The 15,353-nt window shown below is 51.8% G+C and overlaps 1 protein-coding gene across 9 annotated transcripts in view; it reads left to right on the top strand.

Annotated features, from left to right (window-relative positions):
• DEPDC5 (DEP domain containing 5, GATOR1 subcomplex subunit) overlaps positions 1–15,353 on the top strand; it is an 89,251-nt gene that overhangs the window by 59,188 nt on the left and 14,710 nt on the right. For 8 of the 9 annotated variants that reach the window (XR_004316684.1, XR_004316683.1, XM_032471708.1 and 5 more), the window contains 7 exons: positions 2,473–2,627; positions 4,640–4,717; positions 5,214–5,346; positions 6,869–6,977; positions 8,383–8,607; positions 11,864–12,033; positions 13,807–13,978. Coding sequence is in view for 7 of the 9 variants with exons in the window: in XM_032471708.1 (XP_032327599.1) it covers positions 2,473–2,627; positions 4,640–4,717; positions 5,214–5,346; positions 6,869–6,977; positions 8,383–8,607; positions 11,864–12,033; positions 13,807–13,978 (1,042 nt within the window). In the remaining 2 variants the exon portion in view is untranslated. The other variant, XM_032471710.1, reaches the window with a different exon arrangement.

Raw genomic sequence — 15,353 nt, 5'->3', positions numbered from 1 at the left:
TTCCCTGTGCTGTACAGTAAAACCTTGCTGTTTAGAATTTAACCGGAGAAAAATCAACAGCCAGAGGAGAATTGTTTTGTACGTCCTATGATAGACTAGTCCACACAGGTTCACGTGGTGGAACTCACTGGTGGAACAGAAGTGGACAAGTTCCTGGAACTGGAAATAGTGAATAGAAATGAGACATCAGGAGAGGCACGTGGATGAAGGTTATAGTACCCAACAGATAGGTGTATTGCTAAAAAGATACATAAATTTAAGAAAAATTATATCAGAATTAGTAAGGGAGCTCTCTACTTACATAAAATGAAATTGCACTTTGCTTTTTTTCTGTTTATTTTGGTTTGCTTGATCTGTTGTTATTATGTTAACATATGTGTGTCTGTGTGTTTCCTGACACGCAGTGTGGGGTGAGGAGCGGGGCCAGGGAGGCCCATGGCTCCTTTCAGATCTTGGCTTCAGCACTGTTCTGACAGCTTAATTAAAACCTCTGGAACCTCAGTTTCCTCATCTGTAAAAGGAAGTAAAAGCAATATCCGTGTAGGGTTGTTTTGAGGATGAGAAACAAAATACGCCTCAGCAGATTTAAGGGAATGAAATCACAGAGAGCGTGTCCCTGAGCACAGTACAATTTAGCCGCAGGTATCTGGAAATCCTTCCAGTGATGCCCAAGGCAGGAATTATGTGCGTAAAACGACTGTCATGGTGCTTGGTGCGGGGCGGGTACCCAGTAAACACCAGCTCGGATGAGGATGAGCATCGCTGTGATTCCCTGTTTCAAGGTCAGGTTTGCACCTCTGCTTATCGGTGCTGCTGCCCCTGCTGTCCACCCTCATTCCGGGACCAGAAGTGCAGGGTGTGTAGGGAGCGCCTCGAGAGAAAGGGACTACTTGTTAAAAGACTGTCTGAGTGTAGGTGCTGGTGTCCAGCTGCCTGCCCCTCCACGGCTGGCTGGCGACTGCCCTATCCTCTCTGAACCTCGGGTTTCCCATCTACAGGGTGGGACTGATAACTGTTCTCCTGGTAGGGTTGCAGTGAGAACTGAGTGGGACAAAGCGTCTTTGCTGTTTGCTCAGACCCTGGCACAGAGCAAATCCTGCAGACGCAGATGTGTGTGTGTGTGTGTGTGTGTGTGTGTGTGTGTGTGTGTGTGTGTGTGTGTGTGTGTGTGTGTGTGTGTCTGTCGCGGGGACGGGGTACAAGCCAGTGAACAGGTTTGATGGAGCCAGGCAGCTCTCTTCTCTTGAGTGTGTGTGGGGGTAAAAATGGGCTTAAACTAGGTGACCTCTGCTGTGCCCTTCATCTATGACATTCTGGGATGACCCTGTTGGAGCCTGAAAAGGAAGTCCTCCAGCTCCAGCTGAGTCCCAAAGATGCCACCTGTGGGTGTTGCCCCTCAGAACAACTCTCTGCTGAGAAAGGGGCTCCCATTGGCCAAGGAGGAAGGAGGCATCACCCCATACTCGGGTTCTGCTAAGGGAAGGAAGTTACTGTAAAACTGAAGCAGTGCCTGAGGGGTCCTGGGAACAGAGCCCATCTTGGAAGATGGTTCTTGGTGCCACCCGGTCATCACTTCACTGTGTCACAGTCTGCTGGTGAGCAGGACAGAGGCCCACAGCTTTCCTCTCCGTATCCTTCTCTCAGGAAATCGATTCTCATCATCACAAACTTACATAAGAATTTGGAGGGCAGGAGAGACACCTGGCAGGGCAGTCTTTGGGGGCCCCAATGCCTGTGAGTGGGGTCTCAGTCTGGTAGCTCGTGGGGAGACTTGAAAGATTTCAGGGTGACGGAGTGGTGGAGTGAGACTGTCCTTGTGGAAGATGAAGATAGAGTGCTCACAGGTGTGGTGTCTGGATGGGCTGCAGTCGGGGTGGGTGGGAGACAGGTCCAGCCGCTGTGGCCTGAGCTGGGTGGTGGAACGGGCACCACTGGGAGGTTGTGGGAGTCAGCTGAGGGGAAGCCATGGGACAAGGCCTCTCTTTACCGGTGAAACCAGAGAAGGGGGCTTCAGATGCCCCTGAGGTGTGAATCTGAGCAAACTGGAGGACAGATTGCTCCTGGGACAGACACGGGCGAGGAGGCTGGGGGATGGGAGAGCCACAGTCAACAGAGGGCGTTCAGCCTCTTGTCTCTAACTGTGCTCTCTCTCCCTCCTCCTAGCCCTGAGGAATGATTCCACCTTTTGACTCTTCCTGTGGGGGTTTTCTTCAGTGTAAATCCTCTGTTTTAAGTCGGGTGCATGACAGCCTCTTGTTGGCCTTGGTTTGGGGCTCAAGACTTGCCCTGCTCTGATGGAAGGTGGCACGAAGGGCGGGGCTGGGGGTGCAGGGGGCGGCTCCTCGACCCCTCTAGCTCTTCTGCCAGGAGCCGGTGGGGACTGGAATTGACAGAGGAACGGGAAGGACCATGCATGCAAAGAGTCTTAAAAATTTTTTTTTAATTCAATGTTAACTTTTCGATCTCCTACAGGTGTCTCTGGACCAGACGGCCGCCCCGGTGTTGGACGGCACCAGCTTGGGGGTAAGCACAGGCCAGTCCGTGGACAGAGGCAACAGCCAGACCTTTGGGAACTCCCAGGGCTCAGGGGAACAGGGCTTCCCCTCTGCAATCTCCAGCGACAGCAGGTGAGACTCAGAAGGGCCAGACTCGAGCTCCTAGGCAGGGGGCATGGTCTGACCTCAAAAGCTGCAGAGGCTGGGGGTGTGGAGTCCGGGCCCAAGTTCTGACTCTGCCACAAGTTACATCTGGGACCCCAGACCAGTCAGTCCTCCCTAGCACCTTTGACGGGGCTAATGATCCTCACAGGATGGCTGAGAGATTCCCACAGAGGCACAGAAAAGCATCAGGCCCTGTGCAGAATGGGATCAGGGAAAGGGGCCTGGAGCAAACCTGTCCTGCTGCCCAGGGCGCCTGGGGCCTGATGCCTTGCCCGTGTTAGTTGCAGTCAGTATATGCCGCCTGAGAAAACAAACGAACAGCAAATGGGTTGATAATTGTGCCCAAACGTGGCTCTTTTCTTGTTCCTGAGTATCCAGGGGAGAAAGAAGCTGCTTGGACCTCATTTGCTGGAGGAAGTGCCCAGCTTTTAACACCTCTGTCAAATCTGAGAAAACTTTATTTCCTTCCTGGCAGTGTTTGCTTTATCAGAGTTCTGCCCAGTCTGTTCTTGGTCCCTCCCCACACTGACCGAGCAGTCCTCAGCTAAATGGTATGAGAAACGTGACTTTGGACCTTTCACCTGAGGGCAGAAGTTCCCCTGGGGCAGGTCACCTGGCTGGTCCCTAGCTGCGGCCACTCAGTTTCCTTCGCGCGTCACACATTCTGTGCTGATTTTACTTGAGTCTCATCCATACTGGCTGGTAGGGACGGTTGGTTCAGAGACAGCAGCAGGCCGGGGCTCGTCGGGTCTCTGTCATCTCCCCGGGCCCACGTCCCTGCCAAGCCCAGCTGACACTTCAGCTCTACTGCCCAGGGCACAGGAAAGTGGGCACGTCTCTGCTCCCTCATTGCTTATGAGGGTAGAGGGGCAGGTTCTCTTCTGCTTTTGGAAGAAAAGAGGAACTGGGAATGCTTAGGCTGGAGATGAAAAGGCCAAAAATGACAGGAGTTGGGACCAATGACCAAAAATGACAGAGAACACGTCCCATTTCATGAGAAAGAGCTCTCTGTGGTCCTGCCTCAGGGAACCGCGGTCTCTGCCCCTGAACATGGTCACACAGTGGGGCAGCCTCTGTCCACACTAGTCACGGGAACTTGGGCATTAAAAGGAGGGTCACTTCCAGGGTCTTTAAAAGCATTTTTTCACCCTGAGATTCTGAAATGCTCCAGGGGGTCCTAGACCCACCAGGTTGGAAGAGGAGGCCGGAACTGAGGAGCAGGAGGGGTTTAAGGAGGTGAGGAGCTTCCGGATAAGCCCCAGGTTTGATGTGACAGGTGTGTCCCATGCCCAGTGATCTGGGTTCAGTTGCTCAGTGTTCAGCCTGGTTAAGGGACCATCGTCCCGTTGAGGAAGGACTCGAGCAGCAGGTGATGGAAAGGTCTGGGCTCTGGAGCAGGCCGACCTGGACTCTAACGTGGAGCCTGACACGTCCCGGCTCTTTGATCTTCACCAGCAACCTGTACGCCTCTAAGTTCCAGAGTGGGGATGTTACAGTTACTACGTTCTGTATCGTTAACCCTTTTGGACTTTGTGGGTCTGGGTCCTGTGCTTAGTAACCCTGGAAGACAGGAATAGTGTGGTCCCCAGTTTTGAGATGGGGAAACTGAGGCCAAGAAAAACTGGAGGCCCTCCCACTGGTGGTAGTGATACTGGGATTCTGTCCCCCGTGCTCTGACCATGTAACACTGCTCTCGGGTCAGATTAAATGGTGCTACGTGTAAAAGGCCCAGAGCAGTCTGGGGAGATTCCTGGGAAGTGGTCGGGCCTGACACAGAATATGAAGAGGAAGCAAGTTTGGACTCATAACCACTTTGAGTTCCTTTTTTTTTTTCAAACACATAGACTTTGGAAGTAGGAACCCCCAGGATGTAGCTGTCCAGAATTTGGTTGAACGCCGTCAGTGTCCATTTCATGCTGGCTCTGTAAGGAGGGCAGAGTTCCTAACAGTCCTGACCCTCTTGCTTTCCTCTGTCACAGCTCTCAGCAGCTGGCGGCCAGCTCCTTGACGTCGTCCTCCACCCTAGTGGAGATCTTGGAGGCCATGAAGCACCCCTCGTGAGTGGCTGGTCTCGGGAAGCGGGGGAGGAGCCTGTGGCCCGAGCCAGGGGTGTGCTCAGGCGTAGTGGTTTGGTGGATTGACACCTAGTGCTCACAGCTGTGAGAACTTGGGCAAGTTACTTGAACTCTCTGAGCCTCCATTACCTCATTTGCAAAGCAGGGTGATAGTGGCTGAGTCACAGGGTCACTGTGAGAATTAAATGGAACAGTGATGTCAGTTACCTAGTATAACACCTGACAGGTGTGGGTCTTCTCTGCCGGTCAGGTCCATGGTCTTCGCCTTTCTCCTTTTTCCCCCATAACACCTCCTTTTGTCCTGCCCCAGGGATTTCTCTGGGTCTAGGACTTATATAGAGAAATTGCACTGTAGGGGTCCTCACTTAGGATAGTAAACACTTTAATCGGGGGGGCTCCCTTTTTTAATCTTCTCTGTCTGCCTGTTGCCACCGTGTGCACACATGCTCTGCTGCCTGCCCGCTGCCCGGGAACCCAGGACAGGAGTTCAGCTGCTCCCTGAACAGAAGGGGCTCTCGCCCTGCTGCTTCATCAGTGCGGAGGTGGTGCACTGGCTGGTGAACAACGTGGAGGGGGTCCAGACGCAGGCCATGGCCATTGACATCATGCAGGTGAGACCCTGGGGTCCCAGGAAAGCAGAGCGCTTCCAAGGAACCAGATCTGCAAGTTGGGCTGAGGGCCTGTTTTTAACCATTGCAAGGCCCGTTTGGAATCGATGAATCAGGGAGCAGGTCTTAGTTGTTAAGACCCTACTACACCTTGACTTAAACATTTGGCAGAATATTTACTTGTGAAGTAGGGGAATCTCTGTGGAAGAGTCCCGGGGAATGCCCTCCCCCTGAACTTGAGCCCCTGTTTTCCCTGCTCAACTCCTGCTCACTTGGGACCAGAGGCTGGAGTCAGGGCTCTGCCGCCGGGACCCCCTGGCGCCCCGTGCTTCCTGTCAGAGCACTTGGCACCACAGAGCAAAGCTCAGTCTACCTCTCATTTGTCCCCCACCTCAACCAGCTCCCCGAGGACAGGGCCACCTCTTAGTGCCTTTGTTTCTATGTCACCAGTGCCCAGCATGTTGCTTGGCACACGGTAGGCACTTAGCAGTTGCTTTTTTTTTTTAATTTTGTAAAAATAGCTTTGTTTTATTTATTATTGTATTACTTTATTATTTTATTTTGGTGGGGGGAGGTAACTAGGTTTATTTATTTTTAGAGGAAGTGGTGGGGGTTGAACCCAGGACCTCATGCATGCAAGGCAAGTGCTTTACCACTTGAGCTATCCCCTTCCCTTAGCAATTGCTTTTTAAATCGCTGAGTTTCATGACACTGTTCAGAACTGGAGTTAAACTTGAGAGGAGGGGAATGGAAGAGGTGGGCTCATACCATCCTGTCCACACGAGGGCCCCCCCTGGAATCAGCACCGGGCACTGACCAGCAGGGTTGTCATCACTGAAATGTGAAATCAGGAACTGATGTGAACACGCATGTGAACCTCAGTTCTCTCCTCAAAGGTCTCGAGAGGCAGTTTTGTGTGGCCTTTGCCTGATTTCTTTATCCTCCCCTCTCCCTGGGAATTGTATTTCCTGTTCACACGATGGAACACCGCTCCAACAGTTAGAACAAATGAGCAGGGGGTACATGCATCACCAGGGATAAACGTCAGAAGCGTGATAGTGAGTGAAAATGCAGTTTACAAAATGCTAATAGTATTATGCCCTTTATCCTGTGAAAATGCCTCATAGTCTTTACCCATACAAGTCTGTATAATAAAATTATTAAAAGCGTGCATGAGAATTATATTACTCTTACCGCTTATTTCTGGAGAGAGAAGAGGCATGAGGCAAGGGAGAGTCCATAGAGACTTATTTTTTAAGCAAAAAGATCTGAAGTCAGTGTAGCAAAATGTTAAATTAATAGAAGTTGGCTGATGGTATTACCTGGATTTTCCTTATGCTTTTCTGTATGTTTGGAATACCTGCTGACATCATAATATGCACTTGCATTTTATAATGTAATTTAGAGCAGACACAATATTTAATTCAGTGCCAGCGTCACGGCTGCTGGGCATGGAGGGTGGGGTCTGATGACTGCCCCCTAAGATGTCCCTCCGCAGGAATGTCTGTCTCCTTGTCTTTCCTAGAAAATGCTGGAAGACCAGCTCATCACACACGCCTCCGGCGAAGTCTGGCGGACTTTCATCTACGGCTTCTATTTCTACAAGATAGTGATGGACAAAGAGCCTGAGCGAGGTGAGGCCAGCGCTCTTGTCCCCAGGGGCAGGTGTGTCCTGGCGATGCACTCTTTCAGATGACGGGGCTTCTCCAGGTCCTTGTGTGACTCTGTCCCCTGAGGTGACGGATCTGTCAGCCTCCTTGAGCATGTTACTTACTTTGAGCATCACCGGAGTGACAAGGGTTTCTTAAAGCCGCAGTGTGTTCCTGGTGAGTGCCGTGTGAATGGAAGGTAAACCTGCAAGAGGCCAAGGGCGATTGTGAGGAAGTTCCCACGGCTCCTTTGCTGGTGGCTGCTTTTAATTACACCGCCCCCCACCCAGTGCGGTGGTTCTGAGTGTGACATGACAGGCTCTGGTCTAACTTAGAGCACTCTGTACTTGCTGGGCCTTCAGACTCCGTCTCTTCCCCCGAGACAACTATCAGGTCCTAGCAAGCTTTCCAAGATATATTTCAAGTATTTTGGTTTTTAATGAATAAAATACTTCCCAAGAGGGGAGCAGCTTCCAGCATGGTCAGAGTTGCAGGCACAGGGTTCCGACCAGCATCTCCTGTCCACCCAGAGCACACGGGGACCTGGGCTGGCAGGGCCTCCCATCCTGCGGACAAAGGGCTTCCTGGCCTCTGGGCTGCAGGAGCAGACCTCAGGTGAAGTGGCTCGTGCTCCTCCCCCGCTCTCTGATCCCAGGATGTGTCGGGGGTGGACCTGTCTAGGTTTTTTCCCTTGTGGCGACTAGTGTGTCCATCACCTCCTCTTCCCTCAAATTCTGGGTGTGATCAGTAGACGCCCATTTTACCTTCAAGGTGAAAAAACCCAGGTACCGTCATGTGCTCTGAAATTAGAAGTCTGAAACTGAGGATAAAGTATTTTTTAATTGAAGTAAGAGTCACAAAGCAAAATGAACCATTTTATTTATTTATTTTGGTTCATTTTGTCTTATTTGGAGGGAGTGGTAATAAGGTTTCATTTATTTATTTATTTTTAATGGAGGTACCAGGGATTGAAACCAGGACCCCGTGCGTGCTAAGTACGTGCTCTACCACTGAGCTCTACCCTCCCCTCCACAATGAACCATTTTAAAGCAAACAGTTCGGTGGCATTTAGTACATTCACAGTGTTGTGCAAACATCACCTCTGTCTAGTTCCAGACCCTCTCCATCACCCCTAAAGGAAACCCCATGCTCACTGGCCTCCCTCCCAGACTCCTCCTACCCCAGGCCCTGGCCACTGCCCATCCGCTTCCTGTCTCTAAAGATTGGCCTGTTCTGGACGTTTCCTTGAAGTGGCATCAGGCACTACAAGGCCTTTCGTGTCTGGCTTCTTTTACTTGGCGTCATGTTTTCAGACTCACCCGTGCGGTGTGTGAATCAGTGAGAGCATGGGCGCTTGTGCTGAGGGCCCCCTCCCCGCTGCTTCCCCCAGTGGCCATGCAGCAGCCCACCACCTGGCACACCACAGCCGTGGATGACTTCGCCAGCTTCCAGCGCAAGTGGTTCGAGGTGGCCTTTGTGGCCGAAGAGCTCCTGCACTCCGAGATCCCCGCCTTCCTGCTGCCCTGGCTGCCCAGCCGGCCGGCCTCCTACGCCAGCAGACACAGCTCCTTCAGCCGCAGCTTTGGGGGACGGAGCCAGGCAGCTGCGCTCTTAGGTAGGTGCCCGAGCAGCTGGGGCCAGGGGCGGGGGTCAGGGGGCGATGCCGCGGGAGCCAGGGTTAGAGCCACCATGGCTGTCACCTGTCTTGGCACCGTGGGCTTCCGTGCTGGCTTCCACTGGCCATGTGGGTCAAGCCACTTTTCCCACGAGGCTCAGGATACAGCGGATGTGAGCTGGTTTTTTTCCTGCCTGAGGCTTTCCCGCCAACTGTAGCATCCTAGGACCCCTTCCCTAAAGAGGAAGTTCAGTTCAGCTTTGGTTCTTAGTAACTTCCAAAAATCATGGTTAAAAAGGAACAGCATATGGAAAAAATACCTCCAAAAAAGAGGAAGAGTAGCAGTGAAGAGATGTCTGTCCCCAGAAGGTGGTTTATTAAACTGGGGGCGTTCTTGCCCCGGAGTCTGTGAATGGGCGTCAGGAGGTCCGTAATTCTGAAACTAGGCAGAATATTTAGTGTGTGCAGGCATCCTCTTCTTAGCTTTTCAGTGGTTCCCATGCTTGTTGTAGTGAAATGTTACCCCAGCAGCATCCTTTCCCACCCACACCCCACAGGATGTGGGTTTCTTTTCCTTATTAACCTGACGTGGCATTATTACAGCCACTTCTCTCCAGTAACATCCCCAACTTTTGTGTTAGGATACCCGATCTTTCTTCCTAGCAATTTTTCAGGTTAGAATATAGAATTTACTGTGTCCTTTACTTACGTAAGAAAGATGGGTTGTCCTTAAATTGGTCTATCTTCAGCATGGAGGCTTTTTCTCAGAAAAAGAAAAAAACTAACCTGATTTATAGTGGGAGGGAGTCCTCTGTGTCATTTATGACCTGTTCCTTTCTTTTTGTTCATGCATTTTGATGTGTTCCTCTTTTAAACATTTCTAGTTCTCAGTCGGCAAAAGCTGTTTTGAAATGCCTGACTTGGGCACGTGATCCTGTCTGGCTTGGCCCGTGGTGGGTCCCACCTCCCTGCCCATGTCACCCCGTGTCACTGAGCCATGAAGCTCAGGGGCCTCTGAGACCCTGAGATAAATAGCACCGCATCCCTGGAGCCATTCACATGCCTGTTACTTCTCAGCCCTGTCCTGATGGCCCACCGGATCTCAGGCTCAGAGGGGGCTGTAGAGTGCCTTGGTCCAATCCCTGCTGCTGGGACGTTTTCTGTAGCTCTGTCAAATCTCCCCCCCCCCACCAATTCAAAGCCAGTGGTATCTTAAGCCCGTGACCACCGGGCTGCACAGCGCACTTCCTCTGGCTTCCCCGGGCCAGCTGCTCTGAACCCGATGTGCCAGATGCGAGACGAGAGATGCGTGAAGTCCCTGCTGGTGTTTATCGGGTGCCCTTTCTTTTGCGACCGGGTTTTTCACCTGCAGAGGAACATACTGTCCAAGACCAGAGAGCAAAGCCTCCCTTCGATTTGGGCTGTTCTGTAAAGGGTTGTTGGGCAGTGTCACGAATCAGGAACACAAGGCAGGGACAGAAATTCATTTTGATGAGACTTTTAGCACCTATGTTTTAGCAGCTAGGCAGCGTCCGTGGGAGTCTTGGGCAGACCTCAGATCGTGCATTGGCAAGCTCGTGGCTTAACTGGGAAAGAAGGGTAACAGGACTAGGAGGAGCGTAGGAGAGTTACAGGGAGGGTGCGCAGAGCAGAAGGCAGGAGGGGGAGTCTGAGACCCCTTCTCATCCACGTTTCGCCCAACCTCACCACCCTCCGTGAAGCAGCTGGACGGGCGCCACCCCAGGAGAGGTGGAGCGGCGTCCTCAGGGGCTGGATCTTCCCACTCCAAGTCAAGAGGGTTTCCCACTTTGCATGTTCCAGTTTCTAGAGGATGACAAGCTGTGTACCTTGCAGCTGAACGTCCGTCTGCCGGGGGAGCCACTCAGCCTCCCCGCCACAGCCCTACGGCCTCCCAGCTCAAGTTCATTAGCATTGCTGACTCAGGAGCCATCTTATCCTTGTCGATGGTAAAAGCCACTCGGGGCTTCTACCTGCAGATCCCAGAACCAAGCTGACTGCTTCAGATAAAAGAAGTGCCATTGGGTTCAGGGGGCCAGGGGGGAAGGGGGTACTGATAATAGTTTCTTGAAGCCCCAGGTCTGGCAGTGCTGGGCCAGCGGAGCAAAGTCCTGATCTTTACTTCTGAGCCTGTTTCAGGCCTTCTGTCTGGTCAGGAACTTGACTGTCTGAGCCATCTCTACCACAGCCCTGTCTTGATTGAGTAGGATTTCTGAGCAGGAGCCCAGATGGAGAAGCTAGTTTGATACTGACCCAGCTTCCCGGGCAGCACACGGTCAACGGGAAGGTGTTGACCTTCCTGGTGAGGTTTCATTTCTTGAGAAAAGATTTAGAACTGTTGCCTCCCTAAGTTGAAACCGAAAAGGCAAGACCTCCTCTTCGTGATCTGGGCCACTTGCCCCATGGTGTCCCTTTGGGGGTTGCTGGAGTCGGAAAAGCTGGGGTTCAGCCTGGCTGAGGTTCTGACTAAGATCTTGGCCCAGACGTTTCCCCTCCATGAGCTACTGTTTCCTCATCTGTAAATGAGGGGTTGACTTAACCAACCAAACCTGGCCTCCTACCTGTTCATTTGTGTGTTTGTTTTATAACGCAGTGTATTCTTAGAGCACTTTTAGGTTCACAGCAAAGTTGAGCAGAAAGTAGAGTTTCCATAACCTTCCTGCTCGCCTGCCAGCTCCACCCTGACCAGCCTCCCTTACTGTCAGCGTCCCCACTGGAGTGGGAATTTGTTACAGTCAATGGCCCTGCACTGACATAGCATTATCACCCAAAGTCCAGTGTTTTTCCCTTAGAGTTCACTCTTGGTGTTGTACGTTTTACGGGTTTTGGCAGATGTACAATGACAGGTATCCACCGTTAGACTATCACACAGAGCAGTTTCACTGCCCTAGAAACCCATCTGCCTTTGTAAGTGAAGTTATTTTATTATTATATTAAGTAAATATTTATTTACTGGAACACGGCTGAGCCCATTTATTTAGGTGACACTTGCTTCTGCACTGTAACAGCAGAGGTGAGTAGTTGGAACAGCGACCTGATGGCCTGCCAAACCTGAAAAACTCACTACCTGGACTTTTACATAAAACGTTTACTGACCCCTGGGCTTGACAATGTCCCGGGAGCTTCTGGAATCTGCAGTTTCCTGTTAGGTGATTCTGCAGTTTCAGGTCTGGATGCTCAGTTGTTTGTTCCCACTCCTTCCTTCCCCTTTCCTGGGGCCTCCCCTGGGCCCACGTAGCGGCCACCGTCCCGGAGCAGAGGACCGTGACCCTGGACGTCGACGTGAACAACCGCACGGACCGCCTGGAGTGGTGCAGCTGCTACTACCACGGCAACTTCTCGCTGAACGCGGCCTTCGAGATCAAGCTGCACTGGATGGCGGTGACTGCCGCTGTGCTCTTCGAGATGGTGAGACCCTAGATGTGTGGCTGGGGCTGGCCTCGCCCGGCAGATGGCGCGGCGTGTGCTCGCTGGAGAATCATGTCACTTTTTACATTTGTTTAGTTTAGGCTCCTGTTACCTTTCATCTGGATTACTGGAATAGCCTCTTCCAAAAAATTAAACATAGTAAAAAACTCACACAGTCGAAAGGGGGACAGATCAGGGTTTCTTAGCCTTGGCGCTGGTGACACGTAGGGCCGAGGGTTCTCTGTCGTGGGGGTGCTGGCCTGTGCACTGTGGGATGATCAGCAACGTCTCTGGCCTCTACCCCAAATGCCAGTAGTACACCCTCCTGTGACAACCAAAAATGTCTGCAGCTATCGCTAATGTCCCCAGGGAGGGGGAGCTTTGCCCCAGTTGGGAATCACTGGTCTAGAGTGAAAAGTGTATCTCTCTCCCCTTCTCACCTGTTCTCATCCAGGGTACTTTTTTAAGGTTCCAACTCGAAAAAGATGTCCAGCTACCCATCCTGCTCAACTCCCAGGGGACACCCGCTCTTCCCCAGCTGTTTGACACTGGGATGTCCACTCCCTCCAGCCAGAACTAACCCTCTGACTCAGGCGCTGGCCTCCTCCTTGGGAGCCCCACCAGCTGATTGTGTCTCAGAACAACACGGCCACAGCATCCACACACACAAGTGACAGTTTGGCAGAAGAAGAGTACTTATTTCCTCAGAGGGGTCCAGCAACTATCTTTGAAAAATACACTTTTCACATCAATTCACATAAAACCCACTGAGAGCTGCTAATCTCTTTCTTGTGATTTGGTTAAGGTTTTAAGAATCTCTGGTGTAGGTTACTTAAAATAAGACAGCGTCCACATTTGTGATAAGTCACATTTCATTAAGGTAAATATTACGTGAGGCTTGGAGATTACTTGATCAAGCAGAAACCTTGGTGCTTTGGTTTTGGTTTTGTTGTGAGGTTCCTGGAGCTGAGTAGTCACCTTCCATTTTTAACACAGTCATTTGTGTAAGTCAAGGTGTGGCCCAAATTTTTTTCTGAAATGCTATTTGACATAAATCTCATCTGCATTCACCTGCGTGCCAGAGCCGCATGCCTCAGCCTTTTAACATGTACACACATCAGTTTTATGCTTTAAAAAGTATCCTAAGACCTAGAAAATGGCCACGGTTCCCTAAAGAAATGCCACTGATGGGGAGGTTTGACTTTATGCTCCAGTGGCTTTTGTTCCGGTCAGTCTCAGACAGACAGACAGTCCTTGGACGGACAGCTTTGGGGGATTTGTGGAGAGCACGGTCATTCCGCCAAGTCAGCGCTCGTCACTTTGGCCAGAGGCCACCACCGTCATCCTGCACCCACGTCGTGTCCCGCTTGCCAGCCTGAGTGGATACTTTTCCTATTTGATACTTTGGACCTAATACATTTTTGATAAAGGACAAAATTAGAAGGGCTTAGCCTACCTCCTGTGACCTTCCTCCAACATCCTATAGAACCAGAAGAGGCAGGAAATAGCTCTCTCCAGGCTCTTCCTCCCAAGAGGACCCTGAGGCTGCAGAAGCCTGGGCTGTGAAGTGGGGCTGGCTGTGAACTCATGGTTCCTCGAGCATCCACCGCGCTGCTTCCTGCCCGGTGGGGGGCCTGGGGCCAGTGGATGTTAAAAGGTGAACGAGCCAGTCAATACACAGGCTGGTGCCTGGGGTTTTTCTTCCACAGGAAGTATTTTCTCTTGTCGCCACGAGCTTGGAGGTGATGCTCTGTGTCCTGTGCTTTCCCCCAGGTCCAAGGCTGGCATCGAAAGGCCACCTCCTGTGGCTTTTTGCTGGTGCCAGTTCTGGAGGGTCCCTTCGCGCTGCCCAGTTACCTGTACGGCGACCCGCTCCGGGCCCAGCTCTTCATCCCACTCAACATCAGCTGCCTCCTCAAGGAAGGCAGCGAGCACCTGTTCGACAGTAAGAGACACCCCCCCTCTCCCGAGGGCCCCTCCCACGAGGCAGACCCTCCCCCTGGGTCGCCTCCCCTGGGGTCTGGCGATGCCAGCTGTTCACAGGCCAGCGAAAGGAGGGAGCCTTTGGACAAGGGCCAGAGTTTTCATCCTGGTTCTGCACTCAGTGGCTGGACAACCCTGGACAAGTTGCTCAATTTCTCTGAGCCTCAAAGGCTTTATTCCTAAAATGGAGGCAGCCAAAGCCACCTCGCCAGCTCAGGGAGACCCTGGGAACGGGAGATCACAGGGCTGATGCTCCATCCTCGTCCCCCAGACTCCGAGGGCAGGTGCCTTCACTCAGCGCAAACCTTTTATCACCAAGCGCTCGTTGCGATGAGGGTGTAATTAGCTCATACAGAGTTTCTCGTGAGCGCACAGGGGATCTTTGTATAACCAGTGTTACTACTGGTATGTTGGGGCCCTTCAGTTTCTTGGGAACAGAAATTATCAGTGTGGAGGAGAAAGCTTTTATGGCAAAGACGATGCGTTCTTCCCCTGTTCTTGTGAGTCTGTGCCACGGGTGGTGGCAGGGAACTGGCCTCCGGGGTGCAAACAGCCTTTGTCCCGAAGTTCCCATCCGGATGTTCTTTGTTTGTTTGGAAGATGTCTTGGTAGAGACACAGTGTTTTAAGTGAGACTTGGGGTTCCAGGCGAGCCCCCAGAGCCCCTGGAAGAGGGGATTTTTTGCAGTCCTAAAATGCCAGGTGATTATGTTCATATCTGATGGCTTTAAGCCAGGCACCGCCTCATCCTGCTGTTTTTAATATGAGAGGACGGGGTGGGGGGGTCTCCACCCACACCATCCAAAGAACCTTCCCGTGTTTTCCCCCTTCACTGTAACAGCACAGGGTGCTCAGGGGGCCTGCCCTGGGGGATGGTTTTGTGTGAGCCGATGGCTTTCTCTGTCAGTTGTAACCCAGCCCTCGAGACCAGCATCCTTGTTGGTTGCCATGGTTACAGCTGAGGGAAAAGAGTCCTAGTTTAAAGGAATAAGGACTTGAGTCTAAAAATCGATTTTTTTTGCTTCTGTGCCACTTCTCTCCCTGTCATCTCCCCTTTTGATAACAGAGAATTCAAAATCTTAAAAACCGACAAGTATGCGCCAGGTCTGTGTGTTCCTGTGAAAGCCAAAGTCTTTTTTCTACTCTTCAATTACCCAGAATCCTCAAATCTATCCTAGATGTAAAATTCCAAATATGGAAAGAGCAACAAAGCCCTGCAGGCACCCCTGGTGTCTGGGACGAGGTCTTATGTGGTTGCTGCTCCAACCAGCAGCACCTGCATCCCGAGAGCAGCCTGGGCCATCGCCTCTGCTGCGTGACAGCCGCCTCAGCGTGCTC

The sequence above is a fragment of the Camelus ferus genome, chromosome 32, assembly GCF_009834535.1.
Source record: "Camelus ferus isolate YT-003-E chromosome 32, BCGSAC_Cfer_1.0, whole genome shotgun sequence".
NCBI classification, from domain to species: Eukaryota; Metazoa; Chordata; class Mammalia; order Artiodactyla; family Camelidae; genus Camelus; species Camelus ferus.
Note: the sequence above shows the minus strand (reverse complement) of the source record. Positions and strands in the feature narration are given on the sequence as shown.